The following is a 19,560-nucleotide window of genomic DNA, read 5'->3' on the forward strand; positions in this document are numbered from 1 at the left end:
AAGTGTCCTGAGCTATGGATGCATAGTGTGGTTCTCCAGCTGCACCTCAGAGGAGAGGAAAGATCTGCAGCGGATCATCAGGACTGCATCTAAAATCATTGGTACTGCTCTCCAATCCCTGGAACAGATTTACTCTGCCAGGCTGAGGAACAGAGCCACAAAGATTAGGACTGACTGCACTCACCCCGGACAATGTCTTTTTGACACCCTTCCCTCTGGCAGGCTTAGGGTCATGAAGTTACAAACAGCAAGACACCAAAATAGCTTCTTCCCCAGGGCTGTAAAAGCTCTGCTGGAGGCCTGATCCGGACTTGGACTCACACTCTGCACCTTACTGTGTTTAGTTACTTTGAACAATTACATATTGCAATTTATACTGCTGCTTATATGCCAATATTCTGCTTTTTAAAAGGTTATTTATTTTTTATTTTATTCATATGCTGCTGTGATCTGAGCCCTCAAACAGTGTTTCGTTGTATAGTAATATGCAATGACAATAAAGAATATATCTATTGTCAGGGCAGCAATTATAGAAAATCAATCAACACCTTCTTTATTCACCTTCTTATTTGTGGTATTTTTTTTTTATTAAATATGCAAATTTGGCGGCACGGTGGTGTAGTGGTTAGCGCTGTCACCTCACAGCAAGAAGGTCCGGGTTCGAGCCCCGTGGCCGGCGAGGGCCTTTCTGTGCGGAGTTTGCATGTTCTCCCCGTGTCCGCGTGGGTTTCCTCCGGGTGCTCCGGTTTCCCCCACAGTCCAAAGACATGCAGGTTAGGTTAACTGGTGACTCTAAATTGACCGTAGGTGTGAATGTGAGTGTGAATGCTTGTCTGTGTCTATGTGTCAGCCCTGTGATGACCTGGCGACTTGTCCAGGGTGTACCCCGCCTTTCGCCCATAGTCAGCTGGGATAGGCTCCAGCTCGCCTGCGACCCTGTAGAACAGGATAAAGCGGCTAGAGGTAATGAGATGAGATATGTAAATGTATTATTATTATAAATATGTAAGTCTGTTACTTTAGTCTTTGTGAAGCATTAATAAAAGCAGTAAGTAAGGGTTAGGAGGTAAAGCAGCCAATCTGGCAACACTGACCTGCTCTTCACTGAGGAGCTGAACTTGTGTGTGTGAGTCTCAGTGCAGTGGATTAGGCAGCATGATGAAGGGTGTGTGTGGAATATTCGTCATCCTTTTCTCCACTGCTGTGTGGGGTAAGTGTGTACTGCTTGCTAAAATAAAACCTGCTGTATTATCAACCACACTTGGAAAAAAAAAATTTTTTTAATTGTTTCATGTCAGTATAAAATGAAGTTGTCAATGGAATGTTTTTGTACAGCATGGAATATGAGCACAGGACCTAAAGACTTGATACAGATTATAAATACAGGACATACACAGTGGCAGTAATAAAGTGGTATAAACATAACACATCATCAGTGCAGTTTATATGTAATCCAGGGCATAATGCATGTTACAAAGCACTTGGGGGTAAAATTCCAGAACAGGAAAAGATGCTGTTCTGCCAGCATGGGAAGTGGGATGTAAGAGATTATAATCATTATCACTGGGGTCATGTCAAAACAATACTTTTCTGTTAATAAGCTATTAGACTACTACGGTCCTATTCTGTTTAGCCTGATACTTCCCTGCTTTCTTCTTCTAGATCATTGATAATATGCACTTGTTTTTCTGGGGAGCATTTCTATCATGCAGAGCCTATCTCAGAGGGTCTGAGCTAGTCTAAAGGGGGTGGGGGTGCTGTTGACACTTGTATCACAACAAAATGTTAAATTGAATGATAAATGTGTGTGTGTGTGTGTGTGTGTGTGTGTGCCATACAGCAAAAAAGATGCGCTGGTGTATAGTGTCAGAGCCAGAGCGAAGGAAATGTGCAGACCTGGCTAAAGTACTAGGAGCTGCTTTTCCTCCTGCAGCCACAATGTACAGCCAGCTGTCTTGTGTGAGAGCCTCCAGCACTGTCGACTGCCTCAGTAAGATACGGGTAGGTTACTGCTACGTACAGTGCCTTGCAAAAGTATTCATACCCCTTGAACTTTTTCACATTTTTCCACCTTACAACCACGAACTTAAAAGTTTTTTATTGAGATTTTATGTGATAGACCAACACAGAGTAGCACATAATTGTGAAGTGAAACGAAATTGATAAATGGTCTTCAAAATTTTAAATAAAAATCTGAAAAATGTGGTGTGCATTAGTATTCAGCCCCCCTGCGTCAATACTTTGTAGAGCCACCTTTTGCTGCAATTACAGCTGCAAGTCTTTTGTGGTATGTCTCTACCAGCTTTGCACATCTAGACACTGAAATTTTTGCCCATTCTTCTTTGCAAAATAGCTCAAGCTCAGCCAGATCGGATGGAGAGCGTCTGTGAACAGCAATTTTCAAGTCTTGCCACAGATGCTCAATGGGATTTAGGTCTGGACTTTGACTGGGCCATTCTAACACATGAATATTCTTTGATCTAAACCATTCCATTGTAGCTCTGGCTGTATGTTTAGGGTCATTGTCTTGCTGGAAGGTGAATCTCCTTCCCAGTCTCAAGTCTTTTGCAGCCTCCAACAGGTTTTCTTCCAGGATTGCCCTGTATTTAGCTCCATCCATCTTCCCATCAACTCTGACCAGCTTCCCTGTCCCTGCTGAAGAAAAGCATCCCCATAGCATGATGCTGCCACCACCATGTTTCACAGTGGGGATGGTGTGTGCAGGGTGATGAGCAGTGTTAGTTTTCTGCCACACATAGCGCTTTGCATTTAGGCCAAAAAGTTCAACTTTGGTCTCATCTGACCAAAGCACCTTCTTCCACGTTTGCTGTGTCCCCTACATTTCTTATGCCTGTCTTTCAACAATGGCTTTCTTCTTGCCACTCTTCCAAAAAGGCCAGATTTGTGGAGTGTATGACTTATAGTTGTCCTGTGCACAGATTCTCCCACCTGAGCTGTGGATTTCTGCAGCTCCTCCAGAGTGATCATGGGCCTCTTGGCTGCTTCTCTGACCAGTGCTCTCCTTGCTCGCTCTGTCAGTTTAGGTGGACGGCCATGTCTTGGTAGGTTTGCAGTTGTGCCACACTTTTTCCGTTTTTGAATGATGGATTGAGCAGTGCTTCTTGAGATGTTCAGAGCTTGGGATATTTTTTTATAACCTAACCCTGCTTTAAACTTCTCCAGAACTTTATCCCTGACCTGTCTGGTGAGTTCTTTGGACTTCATGATGCTGTTTGTTCTTCAGTGTTCTCTAACAAACCACTGAGGCCTTCACAGAACAAGTGAATTTATGCTGAGAGTAAATTACACACAGTAGGACTCTATTAACTAATTAGATGACTTCTGAAGGCAGTTGATTGCACTGGATTGTATTTAGAGGTATCAGAGTACAGGGGGCTGAATACTAATGCACACCACATTTTTCAGATTTTTATTTGTTTAAAATTTTGAAGACCATTTATCAATTTCGTTTCACTTCACAATTATGTGCTACTCTGTGTTGGTCTATCACATAAAATCTCAATAAAAAACTTTTAAGTTCGTGGTTGTAAGGTGGAAAAATGTGAAAAAGTTCAAGGGGTATGAATACTTTTGCAAGGCACTGTATATGAGATAGTAATGTAATAATAATGTTTATTGGCCCCAGTGACTGCCCTAGGATCAGGGGCGTAGCTAGGATTTTTCAAAGGGGGGTCACACACTGACTGGCAGCCTGAGTACATACCAGCAGGTTTGTAAATGAAAAAATACATTGAATACATTTGAGAAAATAACACGGTCTTTGTATCATTCTTTCATCTCATGTTGCGAGCTGTTGAGATGTCGGACAATGATTAGGCCAAATCAGCTTTATCCGGCAAATCAAGAAAGCCTACATCGACCAAAAAGAATGGTTAAGCTTACTGACCGTACTAATGTTTTGGGCTAATTCTATCAAACCAAACAACAGCAACCATAGCATAAGCAAACCAAGCTCACTCGCCGGCAACTGCCGCTTGGGCCGGTGTTTCTTGGTCTGCCGAAGGTGATGATGCATCTTGTTTTGAGTCTGTTTTATCATAAAAAAAATTGACTTGGTACTAGAATAGAACTATGAAAAATATGTAACAAAAAATAATTACCATTGCTAGTTTTAGGTAGCTTAGAAACCGGCTCTTTCATTATTGCTGTTTCTTCCACGTTTTCTTGATGTTGTGTTCTAGAAACGGCACACTAAAACTTAGCTTCAAAGCCACAAAATGCAACTTTGATGAAAAAAAATATATATAATAAATTGCTTATCTCACTTTACGTCGAAAGAAGGAGGAACGTTTTGCATGTTTTGACATGGCGAATTATTAACACGAGGAAATACTCGTAATTCGCAACTAAAAAGACTGCAGCTACACTGGCAGCTTGAACATGCTTTATAGTGCGATCGTGTTGCACTTGTGCAGAACTGGGTTTTCGCGCCCAAACCACAGGAAGTCCACACAAGGTTATAGAAACCCTAATGAAGCTTAGGTGACAATCTAGTTTAAAAAAAATTTTTATAAAAATTACAGTGGGCGCTTTTCTAATATTATTATGCTGCTATTGAAAAAATGTATGGTCCGACAAAGGGGGGGTCACAGACGCCCCAGGACCCCCCAGCTACGCCCCTGAGGATTTCCATTTTACGTTAGTTTCCAGTCATCAGGTTTTCCATCCTTTTCTCAGTATAATAAAATGTGTTGAAATGATTGTTTTTTTTAATCATCATCCCACATGTATTAGATAAAGGTACAGTACCAGTCAAGAGTTTGGACACTCTTACTTATTCATAGTAATAAGAAAATACACCGATCAGCCATAACATTATGATCATTGACAGTTGAAGTGAATAACATTGATTATTTCATTACAATGGCACCTGTCAAGCGGTGGGATATATTAGGCAACAAGAGAACAGTCAGCTCTTGAAGCTGATGTGTTGGAAGCAGGAAAAATGGGCAAGTGTAAGGATCTGAGTGACTCTGACAAGGGCCAAATTGTGAGATGACTGGGTCTGAGCATCTCCAAAATGACACATCTTGTGGGGTGTTCCCAGTATGCAGTAGTTAGTACAGTACCTTGCAAAAATATTCATCCCCCTTGATGTTTGTCCTGTTCGCAATCAAAGTGTCACATGATCTGTCACATGATGTCTGTATCAATCAACCTGTTCTGGAAGGACCCTGACTCTGTTACACTACTAAGCAAGCAACATGAAAACCAAGGAACCTCCAAACAGGTCAGAGACAAAGTTGTGGAGAAGTATAGATCAGGGTTGGGTTATAAAAAATATCCCAAACTTTGAATATCCCAGGGAGCACCATTAAATCCATTATAGCAAAAGCTTTTAGAATATGGCACCACTACAAACCTGACAAGAGAAGGCCGCCCACCAAAACTCACAGACCAGGCAAGGAGGGCATTAATCAGAGATGCAACAAAGACACCAAAGAGAACACTGAAGGAGCTGAGAAGATTTACAGCGGACATGGGAGTATCTGCCCATAGGACCACTTTAAGCCGTACACTCCACAGAGTGGGGCTTTATGGAAAAGTGGCCAGAAAAAAGTCCTTGCTTAAAAAAATCACGTTTGGAGTTTGCCCAACAGCATGTGGCAGACTCCCCAAACACATGAAAGAAGATTCTCTTGTCAAATGAGACTAAAATTGAACTTTTTGGCCATCATGGGAAATGCCATGTGTGGTGCAAACCCAACACCCTGAGAACACCATCCCTACAATGAAGCATGGTGGTGGCAGCATCATGCTGTGAGAATGTTTCTGTTTTTTCATCTTCATTATTGTTTGCGTCACAGTAAAAAAAAAAAACAATGTGCACCTTTAAAGTGCATGTTGTGTAAATCAAATGGTGCTAACCCCCCAAAAATCCATTTTAATTCCAGCTTGTAATGCAACAAACACCAAGGGGGATGAATGCATTTGCAAGACACTGTACCTACCAAAAGTGGTCCACAGAAGGACAACTGGTGAAGCAATGACAGGGTCATGGGTGTCGAAGGCTCATTGATTCACATGGGGCAGGAAGGCTAGCCATCCATCCATTATCTGTAGCCGCTTATCCTGTGGAGGGTCGCGGGCAAGTTGGAGCCTATCCCAGCTGACTATGGGTGAGAGGTAGGGTACACCCTGGACAAGTTGCCAGGTCATCGCAGGGCTGACACATAGAGACAAACAACCATTCGTACTCACATTCACACCTACGGTCAATTTAAAGCCACCAATTAGCCTAACCTGCATGTCTTTGGACTGTGGGGGAAACCGGAGCACCCAGAGGAAACCCATGCAGACACGGGGAGAACATGCAAACTCCACACAGAAAGGTCCCCGTCGGCCACTGGGCTCGAACCCAGAACCTTCTTGCTGTGAGGCAAACGGTGCTAACCACTACACCACTGTGCCACCGCAAAGGCTAGCCCATATGGTCCAGTCCCACAGAAAAGCTACTGTAGCACAAACTGCTGAAAAAGTTAATGCTGGCTAAAACAGAAAGGTGTCAGCATTAACCTTTTCAGAAGATTGTGCTACAGTAGCTTCGTGTATGTCCAAACTTTTGAGTGGTTCTGTATTTCTTTACTGCAGTTTGTTGCTGTCCTTTCAGGACAATAAAGCTGACCTTGTGAGTCTGGATGCTGGAGAGGTTTACTCTGCAGTAAAGCAGTTTGGTCTTGCAGCAGTCGCCAAAGAGGTCTACAGTGATGGTAGAAATATATTATGGAATAATCTGGGATTAAACAATCTTAGTTAACCTTTTTTTAACGTCTTAAATACTGTTTAAATATTGTAATATCTGTGTGTCATTCTGCAGGTACCTGTATCCTGGCAGTGGCAGTAGTGAGAGAAACAAGCTTGATAGACATCCATTCTCTTAAGGGAACTACGAGCTGTCACAGTGGAGCTCGCTGGACTTCAGGCTGGAATTTGCCTTTAGGGCAGCTGCTTTTCCACAACCTACTGCCCTGGGCTGAAGGACAGCCCCTCACTCAAGGTGATTAGTTTTATACATCCTGAACTATTATTATGTAATAAGGAGATTAGGCAAGTTCAAGGAATAAATATACTGTATACATTTAAAGGAATATCTCAGCATATTTCAACCTGATCCCTATCCACTGCATCCTGTGAATGTGTGATAACCATGGAAAAGAATTTTGACATGTTTACCTTTACTGTATAGCTGTTTAAAATATTTGCTTTAAAATAAGTGGGTAGCACCATGGTGCAGTGGTTAGCACTGTCACCTCACAGCAAAAAGGTTCTGGGTTCAAACCTGCTGGTCCGCCTTTCTCTGTAAAGTTTGTATGTTCTCCTTGTATCTGCGTGGGTTTCCTCCCACAGCCAACTGCCTACTCTAAGTTGCCCATAGGTGTGAGTGTGAATAGCTGTCTGTCTGTCTCTCTGTGTACCCACCTCTCGCCCAGTGTCAACTGGGATTGGCTCCAGCTCACCCACAATGGATGAATAGTATAGAAAATGAATGAATGAATGGGTGGCATGGTGGTGTAGTGGTTAGCACTGTCGCCTCACAGCGAGAAGGTTCTGGGTTTGAGCCCAGTGGCCAACAGGGGCCTTTCTATGAGGAGTTTGCATGTCCTCCCCATGTCTGCCTGGGTTTCCTCCAGGTGCTCCAGTTTCCCCCACAGTTCACAGACATGCGGTTAGGTTAACATGGGGTGACCTTCAGCTGAGGTGCCCTTGAGCAAGGTACCTACCTCCCAGCTACTCCCTGAGTGCTGTAACATAGCTGCCCACTGCTCTGGGTATGTGTATGTGCTCATTGCTCACGTGTGTGTGCATGTGTGTGTTCACTGCTTCAGATAGGTTAAATGCAGAGAGGAATTTCTCAAGTGTACATGTGATAAATAAAGTTGTTCTTCTTCTTGAAATGTTTCGAGTGAGCATATTTTTTTCTTCTTTTCTCAGAAGAGGGAACTGTGTCCAAATTCTTGTCTGTGCTAACTGCCAACACATTACACATGTAGTAGATAGAGGCTAGGCTGAAAAATGCCAGAGTATTCTGTTAACCAACTGAACAATTAATTCATGATTGGGAGGCATTGATTGAAATGTATTTAGCAAACATTTCAAATAAGTTGCTGATAGATTTGAATTAAAAACTGTCACAATGTTAGTAGTGTACCACAGTGTGCATAATATGCTGCATATATAAAATCTCTCTTTCTGTTTTCTATCAGCTGTCAGTGCCTTCTTCAATGCCAGCTGTGTGCCTGGAGCTGGTACCATGCCATTCAACAACCTGTGCTCCAAGTGCCAGGGTCAGAGGTCATACATCTCACAGAGGAACTTTTACTGCGAGACATCCCATAATGAACCATTCTATCATAACCAAGGGGCACTCAGGTTTCAAAACACACATGCATATGCACACATACACACTACTTGCTATAAAATGGCTTATTTAGACACAGATACAGGGCGGCACGGTGGTGTAGTGGTTAGCACTGTCGCCTCACAGCAAGAAGGTCCGGGTTCGAGCCCCGTGGCCGGCGAGGGCCTTTCTGTGCGGAGTTTGCATGTTCTCCCCGTGTCCGCGTGGGTTTCCTCCGGGTGCTCCGGTTTCCCCCACAGTCCAAAGACATGCAGGTTAGGTTAACTGGTGACTCTAAATTGACCGTAGGTGTGAATGTGAGTGTGAATGGTTGTCTGTGTCTATGTGTCAGCCCTGTGATGACCTGGCGACTTGTCCAGGGTGTACCCCACCTTTCGCCCGTAGTCAGCTGGGATAGGCTCCAGCTTGCCTGCAACCCTGTAGAACAGGATAAAGCGGCCACAGATAATGAGATGAGAATGAGACACAGATACACAAATTGTATACAACTTGCTTTTTTTTAATTTAATTTTTTTTTCCCCAGATGCCTGAAGTCTGGAGCAGGAGATGTGGCCTTTGTGGATCATACAGCCCTGGACAGTATAGATGGTTAATGCATGCATATAACATTAATGTTTCAGTAGTCAACAATAGCTATATTGGGATTAGTCTTCTGACATAGACTTCATCATGTAAATTTAGTTGTACGATTTGAACACTTCATTACTCATTTTCTGACTTCCTGTCATACTCTTTGTCACTCTTGATCCTAAACTCTGCCTGCTACAGACAGCGTGAAGGATGAATACAGGTTACTGTGTCCAGATGGCACTCGAGCTCCACTGAGCAGTTTCAGAAAGTGCAATTTCGGTCATGGCCCTGGTGGAGCTGTGGTTACACGTATAAACAACCAAAACCTTGCTCGCAAGTTCCTGTCAGCAATTCAGGTCATGTCTTAACCGTACATGTGTTAATGTCAGTTCTGCTAACATTTTTTGATGATAATTTACCATTCTGTTTATTAGACAGCGTTTGGCTGGAAGGGAAGAGAGAATCATCGTTTCCAGCTTTTTGATTCATCGGCTTATGGTGTTGGTGATTTGCTGTTCAGAGACGTCACTGATAAACTGTCCATATTGCAACAAGGCAAAGACATTACTCAGGTTCTGGGCCTGGACTATGTTGCTTTGCTCAAGGGGTTAAGACATGAAGGTATATTCTATCCCAAACTTTTGTGAATAACGAGGTTTTTTTTTTTTTCCAATAGAGAATATCTATACAAACTAACAGCCCAAGACAGTCCTACACACTGTTTACTGTAGGCTAATAATCAGATAATCAAACCTGATGACTGTTCTCATTTACACATTAATTTTTATTTATTTTTTTTTTTTTTAATAACAGTGTAGGCTCAAAGGTAGGTCTGTAAAGTATAGACAGGGGGTCTGTGATTTTTTTTTTCTTACAGTTGTGGAATCATAATCCATCACTCTCAAAGTTATTATATTTATTCTTCAGTTTTTATAGTTATTAGCCTGTTTGACTGGTCACATGAATTGAATGGGTTTAATTCAAACTTCAATAGCTCTATAAATATTATCTTAGCTTGGGCCTGATATGTTCAGTAACAAGGTCTATGAAGCCAGTAGGCAAAATATTATTATATATTTTTGAATACTAGGCCTAAAGTTTGAATACTTGGATTATGTTTATTACATAAAATATGTGCTGAGGAGGTCTGTTGAATTTATTAAACTATATATTATAAAAGGTGTCTGTGGCTACAGAAAGTTTGGGAATTCCTCTTTATAGGAGGTATTATTAATTATTCATTATTAAAGCTGTGAGCTTTAATGAGCTAAATATTCCTGACCCTGTATTTACATATCAGAAGCCTGTTCAGTTAAAGAAATTATGTTTGGGTGAGGCTGTGACATTCAATTAGGAATATTTCATTTTCCCAATTTTTTCATTGACCATCATAATGACAGTTATGACATGACTTTTTTTGATAAACAACACACACATACAAAAAAAAAAAATCCCGGATCTTACGGTATTTCAACTCAACTCAACTGTATTGTCATTCTTCAGACATGCGGTTAGGTTAACATGGGGCAGCCTTCGGCTGAGGTGCCCTTGAGCAAGGTACCTACCTCCCAGCTACTCCCTGAGTGCTGTAGCGTGGCTGCCCACTGCTCTGGGTATGTGTGTGTGCTCATTGCTCGTGTGTGTGTGTGTGTGTTCACTGCTTCAGATGGGTTAAATGCAGAGAGGAATTTCACAGGTGTATGTGTGATGAATAAAGTTCTTCTTCTTCTTCTTCTTCTTCTTCTTCCACATACATAGTATTGAGAAGAACAAAATGTCGTTTTCTTGTGGACCAAGGTACATAGACAATGCAAACAACAAATATTCAAGATAAAACAGTAAGCCTTAAATAGTGCAAGAGCTGGTAAAGAGTTGTGCAAACATCACATAATACAACATAACACGACCTAACATACACAGCCAAACATAACAAAACAGAACCTAGTATACATGGCACAAGACAACACAACATGACATAACGCAACATACCACAACATAACCTAAAATGAATTGCAAAAACAGTGCAGACAAAAGACATTCGTATTTTGCTTGAATGTCAGAGCACACTTAAATGTAGGTGTTAGTGTGTTAGGCAGTGTGGCAACAGTTTGTTTAATTAAAGAAAACCACTGTCTAGGAAGCTCATTCAGCTGCACTAGATCTCCCCGTTTTGGATTGATCTTTAGCGTGGCTAATGTAGACAGGCTTCCTGTTCAGCTTGTGGACAGTGCCATGTCGCTGCTGCTGTCAGACAGCTAATATAAAGTATGTAACTCTTAAATGCAGCCACTTCAATTTTTTTTTAAATAAACTTTTTTAAAAGTATTTTGAAACTTTTAATAAATAGACTTTTAATACAGTATACATTTCCTAATACAATAATTAACTCAAACACTCTCTGTTTTTGTTGCCAGCAGCCACAAGACTGCTGCGAATGACCATCACTCCCTTTGTATCTCCACTGTAAATAACAGTGTAAAGCCGTGTGTGTGTGTGTGTGTGTGTGTAGGTAGCTCTCTGGAGGACAGTGTGGTGAGATGGTGCTGCATAAGTCATGCTGAACAGGAGAAATGTGAGCAGTGGGCTCTTAGCATAAAGTCCGATCCTCTTGTATGTGTGAGCGCTTCATCTATGACTGACTGCATTGAGAAGATCAAGGTCCAGTAAGATGAACATAACTGTTGAATAACTAAATATATGTGATTGTGTGATTAGCCCAATTGTTTGGGCACTCCTGAAGTAGGTACAGCAATTCATGTTCATGAATCACAGTCATAAACTGCCCTATACTGTATTCTGTTTTTCTTAGCAATGTCTAGATGTGTTGAGACAACATTCTGCACTGTGTGAATGAGATCATGCAGTCAGTCAGTCGATGTTTTTTTCTGTCTTCCTATAGAGAGATAAAGTGGATGCTGTGTCCCTGGATGCTACTCATGCCTTTATAGCAGGGAAATGTGGCCTTGTGCCTGTAGTGACTGAATATTATGGTAAATAATATCTCATACACAGGATGAAATATTTGTTAATTTTGTGTCTTTATGTGTATATCTATTCCTGAAAATGTCTCTGCTCATAAGGGACAAAGTGTGAATTCACTGGCGGAGAACCTTTAGAGGCTAAAGGTAAACTATGGAACCTTATTGATCTATAATAAAGTAATACACCGATCAGCCATGACATTAAAACCACTGACAGGTGAAGTGAAAACCATTGATTATCTCATTACAATGGCACCTGTCGAGGGGTGGGATACATTAGGCAGCAAGAGAACAGTCAGTTCTTGGAGTTGATATGTTGGAAGTAGGAAAAATGGGCAAGTGTAAGGATCTGAGCGACTTTGACAAGGGCCAAATTGTGAAAGAAGGAAAAATTGTCCAAGGAAGGACAACTGGTGAACCGGCGACAGGGTCATGGATGTTGAAGGCTAGCCCATATGGTCCAGTCCCATAGAAGAGCTACTATAGCACAAACTGCTGAAAATGTTCATGCTGGCACCTTTCTGTTTTAGCCAGCATTAACTTTTGCAGCAGTTTGTACTACAGTAGCTCTTCTATGGGATTGGACCATACAGGCTAGCCTTCGTGCCCCATGCGAATCAGTGAGCTTTGACTGCCCATGACCCTGTCGCTGGTTCACCAGTTTTCCTTTCTTGGACCACTTTTGGTCAGTATTAACCACTGCATACCGGGAACACCCCACAAGATGTGCCATTTTAGAGATGCTCAGACCCATTCATTCAGCCATCACAATTTGGCCCTTCTCAAAGTCACTCAGGTCCTTACACTTGCCCATTTTTCCTGCTTCCAACACATCAACTTCAAGAACTAAATGTTCTCTTGTTGCCTAATATATCCCACCGCTTGACAGGTGCCATTGCAATGAGATAATCAGTGCTATTCACTTCACCTATCAGTGGTCATAATGTTATGGCTGATCAGTGTATATGCTAAGCCGTATAATTTCCAAACCTTTAGCATGGTTGTATTGTGTGTGGGCTGCTGTTTTGCCTTTGTTTAAATAAAAAATAATTTAAACTCTGTAGACTTGTTATCAGTATACGGTGTGGCAGTGGCACGACATTCCAGTAAAAGCGTGTATGTTGGGAATCTCGGAGGCCGACGCTCCTGCCATGGTCATATGTACAGTCCTGCCGGCTGGGTTCTACCTGTCCAACACTCACTGAACTCAAAGCATAACAACAGCGTCCTCTGTGATCCAAACAAAGGTACTTCAATCCTCTGAAAATAAATAGATGCTGTTTGCACCCGGGTAAACAAAAGTACCACTTGTAACCAGTTTAGTCCTTACCAATATATAATTGGTTTTAATTACACAATATAATATTTAATCCAGTATGAGCCAAGTTGCACAATATAGGCTAATAGCCTGCCTTAAGCTAGCATGTTAGCAAACTTGTCTAGCTACTAATGCTTAACATCAAATACTGTACCAAGCAGGCATTTAACGCTGAATTAAATCATGATAAACATCGCCTACCAGGATTTGTGATTGAGTACTGAAATACAAATATAACCATAAATCCAATCACAAAACTAATCTCATCAAACTTCACATGAACTAGCAAATATTAAGAACATTAACTCCAAACTGAGGTCAAGTTACAGAGAAGCTAAACAGTAATAAACTGTAAACGCACCTCAAAAACCTACCTTAATTCCTAAATGAAACCACTCAGAAAAATTGAAAGACACCTGTTCTATGTTTTCTGCTGTGAAAAGTAATTCCTTTTCTTCTTGTTTTGAATTTTTTGTGTTGAATTTGAACATAATTCACTTCCATGGGTACAATCTGGAAAGCTGCCCCAAAAGGGCGTCATTGATGTTATAGTCCATTGAAGAGGTTACTTTAGCTAAGCTTACTAGTTAAAAGGGGTGGTGCAGTGGTTTGACCCTGAACTCGGGTTACTGTCTGTGGCGTTTCTGTGCATGTTCTTCCCATGTCTGCGTTGATTTTCTCCAGGTGCTCTTGTTTCTTCCCAGCTTCAAAACATGCCAGTAGGTGGATTGGCTAAGATAAATTGCCCCTAGGTGTGAAAAATTATGGGAATGTGTGTGCATGGTGCCCTGTGATGGCCTGGCTTTGTATCCATGGTATATTCTGGCCTCAGGTCTAGGGTTCCTGGGCTCCAGCTCAACCATGACCAGGATAAGTGGTTATCGAAAGTGAGTTAGTGGGTGAGAACTAGTTAGGTGGCTAACATGTAGGGATACAGTACATTTGGGTAATTAGCTAGATTAGCTAATGTTGCTAATCTATTGTATTGTGTAATTAAAACTAGTAGCTTATGCTAAACAGTATGATGATCGTAAGAAGTGAAAATAACAGCTAGTGGTGACACTGTACAATCAATTTTGCTATTATCTCATAAAATTTGTGAACTTGTGGTTTGTATGGTTTTGGTGCAAATACCTGTACTGTGTGGCCAATGCTATTTTCACTGAAGTGCAAATCAACATATAAATACACTCACTGGCCACTTTAATAGGAACTTGGTCTTGATTCTAAGATTCCTGTTCTTGGCTGGCAGGAGTGGAATCCAAAGTGGTCTTTTCTGCTCACCACGCTTGTAAAGAGTTACTATATGAGTTACTATATGAGTTACTATATCCTTCCTGGCAGCTCGAACCAACCTGGCCATTTTCCTCAGACCTCTCTTATCAACAAGGTGTTTCCACCCACAGAACTGTTGCTTACTCTATGTTTTTTTTTTTGTTTTTTGCACCATCCTGTGTAAACTCTAGAGACTGTTGTGTGTGAAAACCCCAGGAGATCAGCAGTTTCTGAACTATTCAGACCGCTCCATCTGGCACCAACACCCAGTGAAAAGTCACAGAGATCACAATTTTTCCCATTCTGATGTTTGGAGTGAACAATAACTGACGCTCTTGATTTGTATCTGCATGATTTTATGCATTGTGCTGCTGTCAAGGGAGTGGCCGATTAGAGAACTGCATAAAACAGCAGGTGTACCTAATAAAGTGGCCAGTGAGTGTATAGCTTCATTTTGACAATCACTGTGACATACATTTATAACAGTATGTATATAATTTATATACTGGTGTAACTTCTCATCTCATCTCATTATCTCTAGCCGCTTTATCCTGTTCTACAGGGTCGCAGGCAAGCTGGAGCCTATCCCAGCTGACTACGGGTGAAAGGCGGGGTACACCCTGGACAAGTCGCCAGGTCATCACAGGGCTGACACATAGACACAGACAACCATTCACACTCACATTCACACCTACGGTCAATTTAGAGTCACCAGTTAACCTAACCTGCATGTCTTTGGACTGTGGGGGAAACCGGAGCACCCGGAGGATACCCACGCGGACACGGGGAGAACATGCAAACTCCACACAGAAAGGCCCTCGCCGGCCCCGGGGCTCGAACCCGGACCTTCTTGTTGTGAGGCGACAGCGCTAACCACTACACCACCGTGCCGCCCCTGGTGTAACTTAATGATGTAAAAGTATAATATAAAGTACTTACTGGTGTACTTGAGTGAAACTAATACCGAATGTTTTATTTTACTGGTCTGATTATCTGATGGACCTGTGATGGCAGTGTACTCTGAGGTGTTTTGGAAGGGCTGTATGCCAGGCGCTGAAGGCAGTCTGTGTAAGGTGTGTGTTGGTGGAACAGAGGAAACTGCCACCAAACGATGCTCCAACAACCACAATGAGCGCTACTATGGAAATATGGGAGCTCTGAGGTGAGAGAATAGCACGGCATATGTGCACTGTTTGTTGGACTAGAGCACTAGAAAGCATACTATGCGTACTAAGGTCTGAACTGTAACCTAAACAATGTCAGTGCTGGTGTATTGGCCTACGTAATTAAGATTCTATAGTTGGTCCTTGAGTGAAGCCTTTAACCCGCAACGGCTCATTCATATGCTCAGATTGTATTCCACCTCACAGCTGACCACAGATGTGGCCACATTAGGGTTGCCACCTGTGTCTGACAAAAATCCTGGACATTTCGACCATCCAATCGACCTTTTTGCTTGCAAGCAACGGCGCCCTTCACACATCTAACCCAAGACAAAAATCGCCCTTCTACGCTGAAATTGTATTGCTCTAATTAGTAAAAATGACGCTTTTGCTAGTTATTTGTTTAGTTAATTGCTTTACATAATAAAGCAGGTCTTCATTATTTTGGTTTATTTCCAACAGTTTTTGGTTGTGGACACCTGGGGGCAGTAGTGGGCACAGGTAAAAGGGGAATACATAATTAAGTTGTTTGTTTGCTTATGTGGAATAAAAATAATCTAATTTTTCATTGTATCTAAGAATACCTGAATGTAACAATGTAAGGTGTAGTGTCAAACAGCTTACCTGATTGCTTAGAGTGTGGTGTGTGCTTTGCTTGTGCTTGCCTGTGCCTCTGCTGCTCTTGGCTAAACAAATACATAGGAGGACATATAACTGGGCACATACAGTACATACAGGAGTAGGCAGATAAGACTATTTGGATTTCATTTAATTCACCAAAACCTTACCTAATCTTCCATTTATATTTGGTGTTTTTCTTTGCTGCTGCTATGAGTCCTGGCTGATTTTCAATGAATGTCTTGAACTCAGTACAGGACAACTGAAAGTTTAGCCTGACTTGAAGCTCAGCCTTCACCACTGCAACAGAGAGTCTGTTTCTTTTATCAGTCCAAGCATCCTCCATTGCCCCTTTTCCACCAAAGCAGTTCCAGGGCTGGTTCGGGGCCAGTGCTTAGTTTGGAACCGGGTTTTCTGTTTCCACTGACAAAGAACTGGCTCTGGGGCCAGAAAAACCGGTTCCAGGCTAGCACCAACTCTCTGCTGGGCCAGAGGAAAGAACCGCTTACGTCAGCGAGGGGGGGCGGAGTTGTTAAGACCAACAACAATAACAAGGCCGCGAAAGATCGCCATTTTTAAGCGAGGAGAAGCAGCAACTGTACAAACGCGAAGTCAGCCATCATCATTATTATTGTTGTTGTTGTTGCTGCTGCTGCTGCTTCTTCAGTGTTTTTGCTTTGATATTCGCGCCAAGGTTTATGCAAACGTAGCGCCGTAACCGACGTATACAGCGACGTAAGTGACGTATACAGCGACGTAATGACGTGGCTCCGCTTAGCACGGCGAGCTCGGAAAAGCAAACTGGTTCTCAGCTGGCTCGCAAGTTGAAATACACATTTTGCCCATTATGTACAAAAAACCGGGACATTCAGTGTCCCGGATTTTTATTTTTATTTTCCGGGACAGACCATGAAAATCCGGGACAATCAGGAAAAACCGGGACAGGTGGCAACACTAGGCCACATGAGTGGACACAGGGTGGTAGTTGCCACTCTTGAAATAAGCTTTGACATCTAATCTACTCTTGTTCCCTTACGATTCTTGCAAATCATGGCCGGTTCATGTTGATTTTAATTAATCACTTAAGTCATTAAATTATTGAAGAACTGCAGGTATTTGACCAAATTCTTTGAGGACTATTCAGAATTGTGGAGCCACAATAAAGCAAAGACAGAATGTGGCAATTTATTTTGAACTGAGGAACAAATCTTTGGCTTATGCACAATTAAATAGTGATGGCTCTCGTTTTTAGGTGTCTGGTTGGCGATCCCAGTGCAAAAAGCTACGGAGATGTGGCATTTATGGATCATCACAACCTAGAGAGCAACATTGAATGTGAGATGGTTATTGGTTTGAAAAAAAAAATTACAACATACATAGTTCATGGATATGGTCAGATGAATAAAATTGTTTTCTCTGAAACCTTTGTGGTAGATGTGGAATATCCTGTGACTATTATCACCTACTTAATGACCTTATGCTCATTTGATGGGCAGATCTGAACAGCAGTGGCTGGGCCAAGGGCTGGGTTGCTGGGGATTTTGAGTTGTTGTGTGCGGATGGACAACGGGCTTCACTGACTGAGTGGAAGAACTGTAACCTGGGATCCATCCCGCCCAACATTGTTATGACACGACCTGTATTGGCTGCTCGTATCTATGACTTCCTCATAAAGTCACAGGTCTCATCAAATAATTTATTTCGTTATAAGTCATACATTTCTGTATGGGGATTTTGCCATTCTCCTTAAATATTATGATGTTTTATTTTGATCACGTGTTGATAAAATTGTTCATAAACACTGATAAACATAACATTTCTATGCAGTTACAGCAGAAATATAATGCAGTTTAATATAACAACTTTAATTTTGTCTGCCATGTTTCTTCTTTTTATGTTAGGATTCATTTTCTTACAGTTTGGATATTTTGCATATAATACAGTATGTCTTAAGCAAATTACCAAATAGAAAACACCAGATATAAAGAATGTCCTGTAATAATGTTTATTTTTGTATTGTTATATATCCTCAGAAGACACATCCAGATTCTGAGTTCCATCTGTTTGAGTCTCACCAGTATGGTGAAAGGGATCTGCTCTTTAAAGATGCCACACGGTGTCTGGTCCACACTAGTCACATGGACTATCGCACCATACTAGGAGAGGATTTCTTTTCACAAGTGGAAAGCATCTTTAACTGCACACATTCAGGTGAGACAGAACACACACACACACACACACACACACACACACACACACACACACACACACACACACAACATCCTTTCCAGACAATCCTCTCATGAGGTGCTTGAAATGTAATAGATGATATTTAATAGCATCATAGAACTTAAACTAATTTAATAAACTAAACATAAAGATTATATTAATTTTAAGTGTTGTTTTCATGAACTTTGTGATAATGCAATTGTAAATGTATACCTTGTTTTTGACAGATATTCTGCAGTTTTGCAACCAAGATGTGTGTAGCATTTTCTGAACAACCTGACGACATCATATGGCATCGGGAGTGTTTCATTTTATAATCTCTACTGCTCAATAAATTACTCGGTAAAATCTTCCTAGTACTGATGGTGCATATTATGTAAGCAATAAAACACTTCAGGGCATGTTGTTATATGAAACTAGTTAATGTTGGAGTGACATGATGCAGCCAGACTCAAAGCAGAGGATTGTTACCAGCCCAAACTGAACTATTTTCCAGTAACAGCACATCCTGAAGCGTTTCATTACTCACATAATTTTATTCATTACACTATTGTATTGCTCTTAACTGCAGTAAGTTGCCAATGATTACAATATTTAATTTATTAATTAACATTTTTTAAAACAATTTCTAGTTTATGATGTGGAACAAGAAGACAAATAAGTTCCTGTTATCACTAATGCTATAACAGATATAAACAATAATTCCATCACTAGCTTTGCTTATTCTCTCTTGAACTTAATAAGACAAAATACACAGCATGTTACTGGGAAACCAGAAGATGCAAAGTCCTCTGTCCTCAACACTTTCTTTCTTGGAAAACCTGCTGAGTGTTAAAAAGTTACTCCTCCCATAAATGTTTAAAAAGCAAGTTGAATAAAACTTCACCATATCAACAATTCTACCTTTTCTCTGATAAATAATAACACAAACAATTATAAGATTTTCTTTGGTAAATAGCATGTTTTTATCTGTTTATTATTAGGCTCAGTAATAATATGATTTATTATCCATCCATCCATTATCTG

General features: G+C 41.3%; 1 protein-coding gene across 2 annotated transcripts; it reads left to right on the forward strand.

The window, feature by feature from the left end:
• The first annotated feature begins 1,134 nt into the window (after nt 1-1,134).
• sxph (saxiphilin) lies at nt 1,135-19,416 on the forward strand. Of its 2 annotated transcripts, none has more exons than XM_060918315.1 (17): nt 1,135-1,210; nt 1,841-2,001; nt 6,632-6,731; nt 6,839-7,018; nt 8,226-8,391; nt 8,904-8,968; nt 9,149-9,306; nt 9,385-9,571; nt 11,460-11,608; nt 11,850-11,940; nt 12,031-12,075; nt 12,996-13,178; nt 15,539-15,686; nt 17,558-17,640; nt 17,802-17,986; nt 18,339-18,516; nt 18,762-19,416. In XM_060918315.1, the coding sequence occupies exons 1-17, from the start codon at nt 1,156-1,158 to the stop codon at nt 18,803-18,805; spliced, it is 2,178 nt and encodes a 725-aa protein (XP_060774298.1). In that variant the 5' UTR covers nt 1,135-1,155; the 3' UTR covers nt 18,806-19,416. The 2 variants fall into 2 exon arrangements, with proteins under 2 accessions (XP_060774298.1, XP_060774299.1); XM_060918316.1 differs by having other exon boundaries at nt 18,342-18,516.
• Nucleotides 19,417-19,560: the final 144 nt, after the last annotated feature.

This window comes from Neoarius graeffei, chromosome 4 (genome assembly GCF_027579695.1).
Source record: "Neoarius graeffei isolate fNeoGra1 chromosome 4, fNeoGra1.pri, whole genome shotgun sequence".
NCBI lineage: Eukaryota > Metazoa > Chordata > Actinopteri > Siluriformes > Ariidae > Neoarius > Neoarius graeffei.

What these genes read in the sequence shown, in the direction of transcription:
- sxph (XM_060918315.1), top strand. Translation starts at nt 1,156, where the DNA reads ATGATGAAGGGTGTGTGTGGAATATTCGTCATCCTTTTCTCCACTGCT. An exon ending in AGAACCTTTAGAGGCTAAAG is followed by an intron (nt 12,076 to 12,995) that starts GTAAACTATGGA and finishes TAAACTCTGTAG; the next exon opens with ACTTGTTATCAGTATACGGT. An exon ending in GGAAATATGGGAGCTCTGAG is followed by an intron (nt 15,687 to 17,557) that starts GTGAGAGAATAG and finishes TCTCGTTTTTAG; the next exon opens with GTGTCTGGTTGGCGATCCCA.